The sequence below is a fragment of the Haemaphysalis longicornis genome, unplaced genomic scaffold (genome assembly GCF_048455015.1).
Source record: "Haemaphysalis longicornis isolate Haplotype H1 unplaced genomic scaffold, Haemaphysalis longicornis Haplotype H1 scaffold_1, whole genome shotgun sequence".
NCBI classification, from domain to species: domain Eukaryota; kingdom Metazoa; phylum Arthropoda; class Arachnida; order Ixodida; family Ixodidae; genus Haemaphysalis; species Haemaphysalis longicornis.
The window spans coordinates 17973804-17988015 of NW_027526203.1; the positions used below are offsets into that span (position 1 = coordinate 17973804).

The 14212-nt window shown below is 45.4% G+C and overlaps 1 protein-coding gene across 1 annotated transcript in view; it reads left to right on the forward strand.

Moving 5' to 3' along the window:
- LOC144156312 (uncharacterized) overlaps window positions 1–11983 on the forward strand; it is a 31344-nt gene extending 19361 nt beyond the window's left edge. The window contains exons 7-11 of the mRNA XM_077688323.1: window positions 711–816; window positions 5098–5197; window positions 6478–6583; window positions 9906–10076; window positions 10762–11983. Of these exons, the coding sequence (XP_077544449.1) occupies window positions 711–816; window positions 5098–5197; window positions 6478–6583; window positions 9906–10076; window positions 10762–11616 (1338 nt within the window). The 3' untranslated portion in view covers window positions 11617–11983. The remainder of the gene's footprint in view (window positions 1–710; window positions 817–5097; window positions 5198–6477; window positions 6584–9905; window positions 10077–10761) is intronic.
- The last annotated feature ends 2229 nt before the right edge of the window (window positions 11984–14212 follow it).

Below are 14212 nucleotides of genomic sequence, written 5' to 3' on the forward strand. Positions count from 1 at the left end.
CGAGTTCAAATTTCACATTCAGTGCCGCATACGCACGCGAAATGCGAGCAAAACATAATAAAATAAAAAAACTAGTTGTCAATAAATCAGCCACATGGCGACAGGTGTCCGAAAGGCGCTATTTCCGCAAGGTGTCCGCAAGGCGCTGTTAGGTGTCCGCAATTGCGGTGTGGCTCCAAAAGAACTTTTGCGGGACGTTTGCAATCATTGGAACTCCGTGTCCGATGGCCTGTGACGCCATAAAAAGAGACAATGAAAAATAAAGGCACAAAGATATTGAGAAACTCAAATTTCAAGCCACTCGGACGTGTTGAATAGTAGGGACCTGTTATGGACTCACAGTAGAACATTTTTTTCAGTGTGGCTATACAGCACATTACCATTCAAATGATGTAACCAAACAGAACTAGATGCCCTCCCAGTCACGTTTTTTGGCTCTGGCGTAAGTCAGCAACAGCCAAATGCACAAACAAGATTCTGTGACGTCGTAGAAAAATTTCCGGAAAGTGGCTAGGCAATCGCCACTGTCGGATGTGTTTTCTTTCTTATCTCAGTCATTTGTTTGAGGTTGATGATAAAATTGGTATTGTTGTTATCAAGACAACATGGGTTTTTAAATGAACGGAACTCGTATTTTGACTTCATAAACCCTTTAATGTGATTGACTCTACTGATTGCGTCCTTTCTATCGTTGCTGTCATCCGGCGCAGCTGTGGGAGATCCAGCTTCTGAGGGAGCAGATCCGTGATGAGGAGCAGACTTCCGCCAATCTCCAGGCCGAGGTTTCCCGGCTCAAGAAGGCCCTCAGGGGAAGAGGTAACCGACTCTCCATTGGGCCGACAGAGGTCTCTTTGGCCAACCCCAGTTTTTAAATGTCTGCTATGCGACTTAAAGGGGTATTGACGCCAATTTTCTGTGTTAATATTATTACACACGTCACTTCTTTTACTCGACACAATACCCTGGCTGAAATATCTGTGGTCTGCGACGCGTGTAGCATTGATAAAATTAATTGCGCCGAAGAAACAGCATGTGGAATGGCACGCAGCAAATAAACAACGGTGTGACACAACCCCGAGGTAGCGAGGTCGCGTGGCTGTTTGCTTACAAGGCTCGTCAGAAACTTGTGACATCACTTCGCGCGTGCAGCCCGACAAGCGGCGACTGGGCGCTGGCGTGTTGACAAACCAATGCACGTAGCCAGAGCTACAGGTGTAACTGATGCCTAAAAAGGTATTCTTGCCAAAAATGAAGTTCTACATGCGGGAATGGAGCCGATAATATAACCGAAAATCGCAATAGAAATCGCCAGTGGGGCTTTTATAGAAAGCAGTCATCAAAGTGCCACCGCAGTGGTGGGCCTAACGCCTTCAGGCAGCTCAGCCGCTTAGCTGCGGCAGCAGGGCGGTCGAGACAACACGTCACCGGCCTCCGCAGTCTTTTGACATCCGCACAAAACTGTGAATCTGTCATACGCGCCCTCTGGGCTGAAAGCGCAGAAAACCGAAATAGACGACTTTCAGGTCCTTCAATGTAATTAGTTATCGCACGCTCAAGCATTTAACGTGCTGTCTCAGGTTTCCCAGGCTATTAAGCATAGGTAAAATCAATATAACAGGAAGAAAAGCATTCTTGTCAGTATTAAAGGAGTAGTGACACAAAATTTCAAAGCTGAGATAACTATGCAAATGCTTCCTTTTTATCAGGAGATATCTCCCAGCAAGTTTCAACAGTAGCCGTTCAGTATAATATATTTTAAATCCATTTTATTCTTTGCCCGCACGAGGAACCCCAGAGTGGTCCAGCATGACATCATCTGATACTTGCCCCAAACTGCCGACGTCGGGGCTCCCGTGACGTAGTCGGCGCGCTGGCTGCGGTTGGCACGCGCTGCTACACTGTCTGTACACGTCATGGTTTTGGGACTGACGTCATGCTGCCCGTGCACGCGGGGATGGTGAAGACCTCCGCCGGTCTGGGCGAGCGTGTGCGCTCCCGCGCACGTCCAGACCGCAGCGGTGCGGCAAGAATGGTGACGTCAGGTGCTACCTCCTGTCATGGCGGCCGCTCGGCGTTCCTTTTGTCGAAACCGAAACTTGATACGAATACACGACGCCGTAAATGATTGTTTACGTTGCGATCGACCGTCTAATGTGTCATTCTATGATTAGTGGGCTAATTGGCACCCATTGCAGCGAAAAAAAACGTAACACGAAAATTTCGTGTCAGTACTACTTTAAGGCAAACGGTGAACGGGTTCCGTTTTTGCATTTTACGCTTTTTGAATTGCTTATCAGGATGCACAGTTTCTACACAGTGGTGCAACTTTCTCACTGACAATATCTCCCAGTATTTCTGAAGGAACGTTCCCACTGATGCAGATAACACATCATACTGCTGAGTCCTGACTCTAAGGCCACATTGCGTAGCACGTATGATAATGGCAGGCATTTCTCTTAGGTGGCTTGAGGTCTCAGTACTCGAAACATGCTGAGACGCCCTACTTTCTTGGTGACCTTTGTCTACTTTGCCGAGAGTGTTGTCTTAATTTTGCTACTTGTTCAAGCCTGCTTCCTTCTTCTCCTTCTTTTTTTTTATTGAGCAAGTTTTTTTACTTGCTTACCCTGTATTGATGTTTTTTGCCGCTACGTGCGGCCTTCTATTTTTAGTTATCAAGTACTTGGAAGTGTACAATTCTTCCAATTGTTTTGTAGTTATGTTTAATCACAAAACACTTCACTCGTGTATGCAAGTATCGTACGGATAAAGTGCAGACCTTTGTGTCTACGAAATATATCGCTCAACTTTGAGGACAGCATTCTATGTACAATGCTTTCTGAGGTTTAACTTCCATTCGCGATGAGTGTAGCAGAAATAGTGCAGGACTGGGGGCCTTTCGGACCCATTCAAGTAATTAAAGTACCCGCCCAGTTAACAGGAAAGTTTAGAACGAGGTTTCTCAGGGAAAAAAGAACGGCAGGTCACACCCTTGAGGATCTTAGTTATAAGCCTTGAGAAGTTCTTATGACTGGGGATCAAACTCGTGTGGGTGGCAGTTGTATTTCCAATGTGGAGAAAACAAACCTTAACTGAGGTGGCTGCTGGGCAGAGAACCAAAGAGGAGACTGGGGAATTGTGACAATGGCGAGGACAGTACAAGCAGCACTGGGGTTGGCGCACTATAGCTGCGCCCTTCCAGCGCAGATAAAGTTTAGTTCTGTCTACCAGTGCAATGACAACTACGCTACAGCATTTAGAAGGTTTAACGTCTGGTACACATTGTATCGGTTGCCAGGAGTAGTTGCCTCTGTACTGGGAATGGAATTTTGTGAATGGTGTGCAACCTGGCAAATGAGTATCAATTTTAACAAATGTGTGCTTATGTCTTTCACGAATAGTAATGCCTTTCCTGCTTCACGTACTCGTTTAACGGATCCACCTTAAAAAAAAGTAACAGAATGCAAATATCTTGGAGTTGTTTTTTCCAGCAATCTCTCTCGGTCTCCGCATATTAACTTTGTCTGCACAAAATCTTTAAAAAAGTTCGGTTATTTAAGACGAACACTGTCCCAATCCCCAAAAAGCACTAAATTACTAATGTATAAAACACTGATTCGTCCAGTACTTGACTACGCATGCCCCGTATGGAATCCACACAAGCAGGGTGAAATCGATAGAATTGAGGCCATTCAAAAAAAAGCTATCAAATTTATTTGTCATCGCTATGATCGCTACTTTTCACCTTCCCTTCCCCTGTCTTCTCTTGAACTCCCCACATTACGCATGCGCCGACTAAAGAATTCTATAAAATTGCTTTACTGTTTTATTAACTCGGTATATCGCATGTCTCACAATACCTACATCTCATTTGCCTCGCCATCCATAACTAGAAGTAATCACCACCTTAATATACAGCCCTACCATTGTCGAACCAACACATTCAAGTTTAGTTTTTTTTCCTTTCACTGCCGAACTCTGGAATGAATTGTCCGGTGATACTCGCTCCCTTCCGCGGGAAAATTTTTAAGTGCGAATGCACTCCTTAAGCGAGCCTGAATCGTCCGCCGCCGTCGTCCGCCGCTCCTCCGGAGGTGTTATCGGGCGCCTCCTCTCCCCTAGCAACGGAGCGGAGCGGAGGGGAGCGCGCCTAGCAACGGCGCGACCGATGATGGCGGATAGTTCGCAGGCAACGGTACCACCAACAACGAGTGAAATACAATCCAGCACGAGCATTTCACCCGTCGCTGAAGGTCACGTCACCGCGGGAACTTCGAATACTTCGTCGTCGGTCGAAGACAAGGCTGCGAAGCGGAGGGCCCGCGACGCCGAACGAAAGCGGGCGAAGCGAGCTGCCGATCAGGAACTGCGAGCGCGGGAAGCTGCGGCCCAACGTCAACGGCGAGCTGCGGACTCCGAACTGCGAGCGCGGGAAGCCGCGGCCCGACGCCAACGTCGAGTGGGGAAAGCGGCCGAAGAAGCATTCGCACTTTCACATTCTTCCCCTCGGGGAAATGCGGGGTATCTTTTTACTTGCCCTTGCTGAATTGCGTTAACTGTTCTTTTGTTTTATTGCTCTGTTGATCTGTTCATTTGTTATTTTTTGTTCTGTGAATGCTCACTCCTGCCATAGCCCCAAATTGGGGGCTGCAGTATGTGTAAATAAAAAAATAAATAAATAAATAAGAGCTGATATCTTGTGCTAGTCTGCCATCAAATATGTAAGCATACAATTTGAGGGCTAAATGATCGCGCACCTGTGTAGGGTCAGTTGATCCTTGAGTACGATGGGTGAGTGGAAAGCCCAGCCTGCATGCAATTGTCACGTGTGATTCCTTGAAATTGAGAGATTGGACTGTTCGCGACTGAAAAGGCAAAGGACATGGAAGCCCTGCTGTCTTCTTTCGTCTCGGTAAGCTATGGGGCACATCACGCCTACTCGAATGACAGCATTTTAAACGATTGTAGGGTGATGTGGCTGCAGCTTGCGCTCTTGTAAGCCTGTGCTACGTGCTACGTAGCACGTGCTACGTGTGAATGTCATCAGGTATGCAAAGTCACTGCTTCCTGCGTTTCTTTGCTGGTTTCTCGTTTGTGTAGACAAGGAGATCAATAGGCAGAGGGAGAGGCTGGCGACCCTTGAAGCTGGCTTCAGTAAAGGTGCCAGCTGCCTGAAGCGACTGCGTGATCGCATCCAGCTGTACGTATTCTTTCTTCCTCTTGTTCTGCCCTTCCGTCATGGAGATATTTGTTGGCTGGTTTTGAGCAGCAAGCCACTTGTGTCATGTTCACTGAAGTATGGCGACGTGATGACCTAAACAATTTCTTTTTAATTTTGAGCGAAATGGCGGTGCAGTGATAGCATGGTATATTCTGGGGTGGTGCACAGAAATCTTGCGAGGGAAATGTAAGGAGGCACTTTGGCTGAGTGTAGCATCTTCACAATCTCAGCTGTTGCAATCATTTTAAGCCTGTGCGGAAACAACCACTGTGCTGTTTGCGTTGTAACCACTTAGAACTATAAGTGTATCTCTGTGTATGTATATAGCATACACTCTCGGGTGAATGGAGGTTATAATTGTATGTTTAGCTACTCAGAGAAAGGAATACCTCCTGTGAGGCGAAAAGATTACCCGAGCTGTTGTCCTCACTTCTCTGTGCTGGCTTCACACGCTACACTCGCAGAATGAAGGCTCGTAAAATGCAGGATGTGTGATCGGTATTTGAAAAAAGTTGTCTTGGTGGGAAGGGGATCAAGCAAGACATTTCCATGAGCTTGTAGTCGCCGTTCCAGCCGTGACGCTGTTCTTTGTCGAGGCTATCATGGCACGAAATGTGCTAACGTGGTTGCAGCAATGTGGAGAGGGGGGATTCTAGCGAGGACGAGAGCACGCGCCAAGCACACATGCAGCAAGTTGAAGGAATGCTTCAACGAGACGCTTATACAGGCATAGCTTTTGTAAGCTACTAAATCAGGTGGAAATGTTTTTACTCGTAAGCATTGTTGAGCAAAAAGAGAACAGTAAGCACACTGGAGGCAAGACGCCAATATGTACGGGATATTTGCATTGTTCTTTTAATTAAAATACATGCTTGCTTGGTTTTTGGAATAGCACACAAAAATACATTGCAAAAAATAAAAAGCACTCGCCATGCCTTTTTGTGGCAGTGTTCCAAGTTCAAAAGTAACACAAGGTTCCAGTAGGTGGTGCGAGCAGTGGAACACGGGAAAAATGAACTGGTGTGAATGCAAATCGATCTGATGGCTTTGACTTCTATGAAGCTTCGCCTTGAGAGTAGGGAATGCCAGGCAGTTTCACTGTTAACATCGGCGTTCGCGACGGGAAGTCAGTGAAGCCGGGCTAATTTTTTTACCCTGAATGAACAGTTCGGCACGCAGTTCAGGTATTTTCCTGCAATTGTAATCGCTGTCAGAAGACTTCTTTTCCTTTTTTCTTTTCCCTTTCTCTCAACAACCAGCCTAAAGACCCAGAACGGGCTGCTGGAGCAACAGCTGCTGTCCATGCAGAGGGTCCAGGCGAACTATGACGACCTGATCCGACAAAATGCACAGCTCCAGGAGGAGGCAAGCTGGCGGCTCTCGCTGCTACTATTCCTTTACTGCTTCTTGTTGATTGTACACTGGCACGGACTCTCCGGGGTGCATTCTTTTCAGGCTTTGGGCTGACTAGTTGCTACAATAACATAAGTAAAAAAAGACGCGAATGTTGACTAGTTTATGAGCCAACGAGAATAGCTGAAAACGTTGAAAGTGTTCTTGATTTGGTTTTAACCTCAGCTCCTGATCTGTGTTCTGACATAACTTATTTACCTGGTCTGAGTGATCACCTTTTTCTACATTTTTGCTTGGATGTCAAAGCCCAACGCTCTAAAAATAAAACAAAAGACATTAGAGATTATAAGCATGCAAATTTTGACGCTATAAATGCTGAATTATGTTTATTTCTTGACGCTTTCTTTGATGAGAGTTTGATAATCGCTCTGTACAGGAAAACTGGGAAATGTATGGGAACAAAGTTCGAAAGTTGTCCGAAAAATACATACCATTACGACGTGTTTTTTTCAAACCCCAGTGCTCCGTGGTACAATCGGAAAATCCGCAGGTTATCTAACAAAAAGAAAAGACTTTACCGCGCGGAAAAAGCTTCCCCATCGGAACATCGTTGGCAGGCTTATCGAACTGCGGCTGATGCTTACACTAATGCTCTCAGCACAGCTAAAGAATTTTTTCAGAGAAATACGCTACCCTCTATGCTTTTAGATGACCCAAAAAAGTTCTGGAATTGTGTAAACCCGAGTGCATCACGCCTGGTTTGTCTTGCCGACGCCAATGGCGAAGCAATTGCAGATAATGACTGTCCTATTGTGTTAAACACCTTGTTCGCATTGAACTTTTCTTGTTCCGATTCTTCCAACATTCCATTGTTTAATGCTTATGATTACCCGGAGATGCTTCCAATAACAGTTGATTCATTTGGCGCTGAGAAAATTATAGGCTCTTTAAAGACTTATTCTGCTGCTGGTGTCGATAGAATTAACGCGAAATTTTTGAAAAGTACTTGCACCTACTCATCAATAATTCTTTCAAAAATTTTTCAACAGTCTTTGCAGTCAGGAATTCTTCCAGATGATTGGATAATTGGGAAGGTCGTTCCAGTATTTAAATCTGGCAACAAACAGTCTCCTCTTAATTACCGACCTATATCCCTCACAAGCATTCCTTGTAAAATATTTGAACATGTCATATTCTCTAACCTCGTTAATTTTCTTGATTCAAACTCATTTTTTACTGAAGCACAACACGGATTTCGTAAGCACTACTCCTGTGAAACGCAGCTTGTATCTTTTACACACAAAATACACGCCATTCTTGATAACCATTCCACTGTAGATTGCATATTTTTGGAATTTTCAAAGGCGTTCGACAAAGTATGTCATAAATTACTACTCCATAAACTCAGTTGCCTTAATATAAATCCCCACCTTTTAAAATGGATCGAATGCTTCTTACTTAATCGACAGCAGTTTGTTACCGTTAACAACTATGACTCGCCCCCAATTACTGTCACTTCTGGAGTTCCCCAAGGCTCCGTGCTTGGCCCATTATTATTCCTTATATATGTTAACGATCTTCCCAACTGCGTTAAATCCAATATCCACTTGTACGCCGATAACTGCGTTCTTTTTCGTGAAGTTACCAATAATAATGACATGCATGCACTACAATCAGACCTAGATAACATTTCCACCTGGTGCGAAAATTAGCTCATGAATTTAAATATCGCGAAATGTAAGGCAATGAGGATAACACGTACATCGAGCGCCATACCTTCTTACTTCATTGAAGGACAACCATTGGGAGTAGTAAACAATTATAGATATCTTGGGGTCCACATATTCGACAATTTAACTTGGAATGTCCACATTGATCCCATCATTAATAACGCTAACCGGACCTTAGGATACATTAGGCGAAACTTTTCTCTGGCCCCCTCCTCCTGAAGTTACTTTTTTATAAAACACTAGTTAGAACCAAACTTGAATACGGAGCCGCGATATGGGACCCAGACCAAACATACTTAATCAATAGACTTGAAATGGTACAAAATAACTCTGCTCGTTTTATTCTCTCCAACTTCCATCGAACCGCCAGTATATCATCTATGAAAGCTAGCCTCAAGTTACCTGATTTAGTTACCCGTCGCAAAATAAAACGACTTTGCTTAATCCACAAAATTTTTTATAATCCCACATTAAGCAACAACCTAATTTCTGCACCAAACTACGTATCATCACGTTGTGATCATGTCCACAAAGTTGCCATCCCTATGAGTCACACGCGTTCGTACGCATGTTCATTCATTCCACGAACATCACGCGACTGGAACGGCCTTCCGGCAGCAACTGCGACTATCGTAAGCAATGACGCTTTCCGATCAGTTATCAGCAATCAAAACCACTCGAATAACTATGAATGATTAATTTTCTCTTTGTGTTGGCGTGACCCTTTTCGTAAAAAAGTGTTGGCTTCTTAGTGTACTTATTGACCCTTTGTGCACAGAACTTGTGAACTTTTTTATGGTGTGTTCTCGTGCAACTCCTCCTTTTTGTATGTTTGCTTGATATGCACTGTAAGCTGTACTTGTTCGTGAATCTTAAAACCCACTCCCCTCTATAATGCTTTGGCCCTGAGGGTACCTGTAAATAAATAAATAAATAAATAAATAAATGTGATCATCACGTCAGAGGTCCTGACGGTATCAGCAGTACTGTAATGGCAGTGCAATGAAGTGTCATTGTGGGTGCAAAGCTAGTGATCCTGTAGCCCGAGAGAAATTAAAACAAGCAGAGACGTTCTTTTCTACAAACGTTTTTTCCAGTAGAATGAGTGATACTGGTCAAAGAATGTAGACATGTGATGAAGACATTGTTTATAAATTGGTAGTGCACAAGCTTTCCTTGCAAAAACCTTTAATCAGGGGCTGTGTGATTATTCTGTGCAAGACATGAGTGTGCTGAAAGTGGAAGGCTAATGCTGTTAGAGAACATTATCCTGAACCTGATTAGTAATTGCCCTTCCAATTTTCTTCTTAAATTTCGGATTATTCAAACGCATTCCTCAGCACAAGCAAACGTATGTTGACATTTGTTATCCCCTCAGTTGTCCACCCGCGAGCGAATGCTATTTATTTGCCGGATTGACTGATTGATGAGCATGATTCCTATGCCAGTTGTTGGACACTGAGCTGATTGCAGTGCGTGTGCTTTGTTTCCCCGTTGTCGGAACAAGCGGCTGACTGATTGTTCTGCCTGGTGTGCTTCGCTGATTGACGATTTATATGCCCATCGCCCTAATGCATGCGCCTCATCTTCTTGCCCGCCATCAGAAACAGCAGCTGGCCAAACTGGCGGCAGAGCTCCAAAGCCTAGAGGAGGGTCTGGCTACTACCCTGTCGCATGGCGTGAGCACTCCCCGCCAGCCAACGGAGCACCGCTCCTCCAGCTGCTTCCAGGAACTGCACCTGGTTGAGTTGGAAGAGGACAGCGCTCGCCTTAGGGTGCGTGCACACATCTCCTTTCTCCCTTGCGTCCAGGCATTGTCTCCCGTGGGGTGTTTGTCGGCTCTTTTGGTGGATGCCCCGGTTTCCGTGCATGCGGACATGGTGAATAACTCCTGGAGTTGAATGAATCCCTCTCAAAGGATGGTAGCCTCATTTGTTTTGAGGAGAGTGCGGGGGGGGGGGGGGGTGCTTGCGAAATGCGCTCCCTTTTCGGTAACCCACAGGCCACAGGCCAGTTACTGGGGGGGGAGGGTGAGTCACTAGCACTTTGTGGGCTACTGTTAGCTCATGGGCTAGCCACTGTCACGTGACCCGTGGTTGTGCTGCTTTCCTAGCTTCACGAAATGTTCGACAGCCAGCCTCAGACGCTTCACAATAAAGCAGCATGAATAGCTATCAAACCGGCCACCTCAATGCCAGTCAGTAAGCTTTGTTTTTATTTCAGTAAAATGGTTTCCGCCCTGGTGCATAACTGTGGCCCAGTGTTGTGTGCATCAATGTAAAAGATACCATCCTTTGGCCCAGACTAGACATGCACACACTGGCCACCAGTGTGAGCAACTGTGCACGTATTCCTGGCACTTTCTCCTTCGTTTTGTTTATTAGCAGCCATTATTTAGCCTTTCTTCCCTGTATCCTTCACTTAGCTGATGCCTGAAGCCTTTTTCGACTCTTTTTTCAGAGTGAGCTGGAAGAAAAGATGGGCCAAAGCAGTGCTCTCAGGGCCACCATCGTCCAACTGGAGGAGGCAAGGGCCCGGCTGGAGGCGGAGGGGTCTCAACTCACTCAGTACTCCGCCCAGCAGAATCTCAGTATCACAGAGCTGCAGATTGAGCTGTTGGGGTACAAGACCTTGGCTGCCCAGCTTGAGCCAGGACTCACCGTTCGAAAGGACCACTTGGATAATGTAAATGATCAAGCCGAAGTTATTGGCTGCAGCTCATCGGCTGCTGGTGATGTGGTTGAGCTGCTTGAGTCCAATGTTGACCTTGATGTAGCATTCAGATCGTCGGAAACTGCACAGGCAACACAGGGGCACAGTTCCTGCCAAACTGCAGCCGAGAACCGGAGCCACCTAGGTGCATCTCCTGAGCAGTGCTGCTCAGTCGTTTGCACAGAAGACGAGGAGGACCTTGTATCGGTCATCACGGATGTGGCTGAAGGCTTTGAGTCCTTTTTGTCCGACATTCTGGCTGAGGGCGTCGATTTACAACAGACCGAACTCGGGGAAGGCAGTTCAAGCTTGACACTGAGCAAACAGCCAAGCTGTGTCGAAGGGGAGAAAGGAGCTCCGTCTCCCCTGCCGTTGGAGATGCAGGACAAACTTATGTCCCCCAAGGTTTCTACAGAACACACCCAGGCCCTAGTGAGAGACCTCGAGGTGCTCTGCTTGGAGCTTCATGCTGCGTTGACTGACGAAGAGCCCAGGCTAGCGGCAGTTGGGGACGAGAACGCCGCCCTCGTCAAGATCAAGGAGGAAGTGCAGAGGGCAAACGTACTCATGCGGTCGCAGCTAGAGTGTACTAGATTCTTCTAGTACACTCTAGCCAGACCTTCGAGAACGCGACACCAGGGCTCATGCACTGCGCATCGTCCGTTCTCGTTCCTATGGTCCTTTTTTTATATATGTACTTGCATACTATTCCAAGTGCGCTGTGTCGAGTGCAAGATTTTTTTTTTGCCTTGAACTGCGGCGTTCTTGATTATGCTATTTTTATAATTTAACACGCTCCGGCTGATATGCAATGCGCTGTTATATGTACTGTTGCTTGATCATGAAATGTTGTATTGTTGTGTGTGCGCTGAATGATTACTGATTGCTCTTCCTTTCTTTGTAATTTGTATATGTGTTATTGACTATTATTTCCCCCACCTGATGACCTCTGTGGCTTTTGTGGTTTTATGAAATAGTTTCAAGCATTACAAATTGTACTGCAACATTTTTTAAGCTTCATCACAGTTCCTTCAAAGATGCTTTCAAACGAATTCATAATTAGGTCTTAGCAGTAAATTCTGCAGTCGTTTCGCATAGCAGAAATACATTATATGAGAGAAAACGTAATAACCGCATTCAGGAAAAATCAGGGGAAATCTAGGAAATTTCTTGGTGTTTCTTGCACTGGTGTCGAAAACTCTGCGGTCTTATCTGAGCGGCCTGTGCGCGTCGCCAAGTTCACTTCACTTCACTTAACTTTATTTCCTTAAGGACCCCACAGGGGGGGTGTTACATAAGGGGTGGGTTGTTCAACATAGATGCAAAAGCCACAGGTTAACATTGCAGATGCATAGACACACTTTGAATAAAACGTGATGGGCAGGTGATTGAAACTACATCGTGGGGAAGGTCATTCCATTCTTTGGCGGCGCGGCAGAGAAATGATGCAGAAAATGTTGAGGTGCCAGATCGGGGTCGGAAGACTTGAAGTGGATGGCCAGTGCGGGGGGAAATGCGTGCGGCGGGAGCGATGTAAGGTGGTTGGCGGAGTGAGCTGTGGTACAACTTGTGGTACAGTGACAAAGTAGCAATTCTGCGTCGAAGGGAAAGACTTGACAGGCCGGATTCATTTTTAAGGGATGAAACACTGACATCGTAAGAATAAGAAGAATGAATGAAGCGAGCGGCGCGATTTTGCACTGCTTCGATGGCGTTGATCAAATAAACTTGGTGAGGGCTCCAGATGGGTGATGCGTATTCTAGTTTGGACCGGATTAGCGACTGGTAGGCCACAAGACGCACGTGATACGGTGAGTGACGTAGGTGACGTTTTAGAAATCGTAATGATCGGTTGGCTGATGAAATCATGTTAGTGATATGCGTTCGCCAGGAAAGATCAGGGGCTAATGTTACACCAAGATACTTATAGGATACGGCTGTTTCGAATGGTACGTTAGCAATTTCATAGGAAAATCGGAGTGGAGTTTTGCGGTGGTGGAAGGAAACTAATTTGCATTTGTTAGGATTAAGGGTCATAAGCCAACGGTCACACCAGTTTAACACTTCACTAAGGTCATTCTGTAGTGCTGCTTGATCAAATGTGTTGGTTATTTTGCGGTAGAAAACACAATCATCTGCGAACATGCGAAGGTTGCAGGATAAATTGTTAGGCAACTCGTTAATGTAGATTAGGAACAAAAGCGGGCCAAGGACAGATCCCTGTGGCACTCCAGACTTAACGGGAAGAGAGTTAGATTTGACGTTGTTAACGAAAACAAACTGAGAGCGGTTAGTCAGAAATTGAGTAATCCAATTAAGAAGCTCAGCTGGTAGATTAGATTTAATTGAGAAAGTTTCTTTAGTAGGCGCTGGTGTGGAACTTTATCGAAAGCTTTAGTGAAATCAAGAAAAATAGCATCAGTTTGGAGGTTACCATCGAGGTTAGCATGCAGGTCGTGAAGGAAAAGGGCTAGTTGGGTTTCGCATGAGCGGCCTTTTCGAAATCCGTGTTGAGAGGAATGAAAGAAATTGTTAAAATCAAGAAAATGCATGATATGAGTGTATATGACATGTTCCATGAGTTTGCAACAAACACTGGTTAATGATATGGGGCGATAATTTAACGGGCAGTCTCTTTTACCTGTCTTGTGAACCGGAATGAGCTTCCCACACTTCCAGTCGAAAGGCAGGATACCTGAGGAAAGCGACTGGGAGAACAGCAAAAGTAAAAACTCGGCTGATATGTGTTTAGTGTTCTTTAACAGCTTGGATGTAATTTCATCGGTACCCGCCGAGGATGACAGTTTCATTTTTTCTATTAAAGACAGGATACCATTCAAACCTATGTTAAAGGGTGGCATTTCAGGCAGATTAACAGGGACTAATTCTGTTTCAACGGGGTTAGATTCATTCGTAAACACAGACGAAAAGGCGGCATTGAATATATTGGCACATTCTGAACAACTTGATTCTTGACCAGAATCATTAGTAAGGGCGAGGGGGGGCGTGTTATGTGGGTTTATTATTTGCCAGAAACGCTTCGGTGAATCAGTAAGTATTTTCGGTAGTTCCGTATGGAAAAATGTGTGCTTGGCGTTGCGCACTTCACTTGAATATGCTTTCTCGGCAACCTTATATTTTTCCCATGCAGAGTCACTGTTTTTATTCTTCGCAGCCCGAAAGAGGCGTTTCTTCTTAT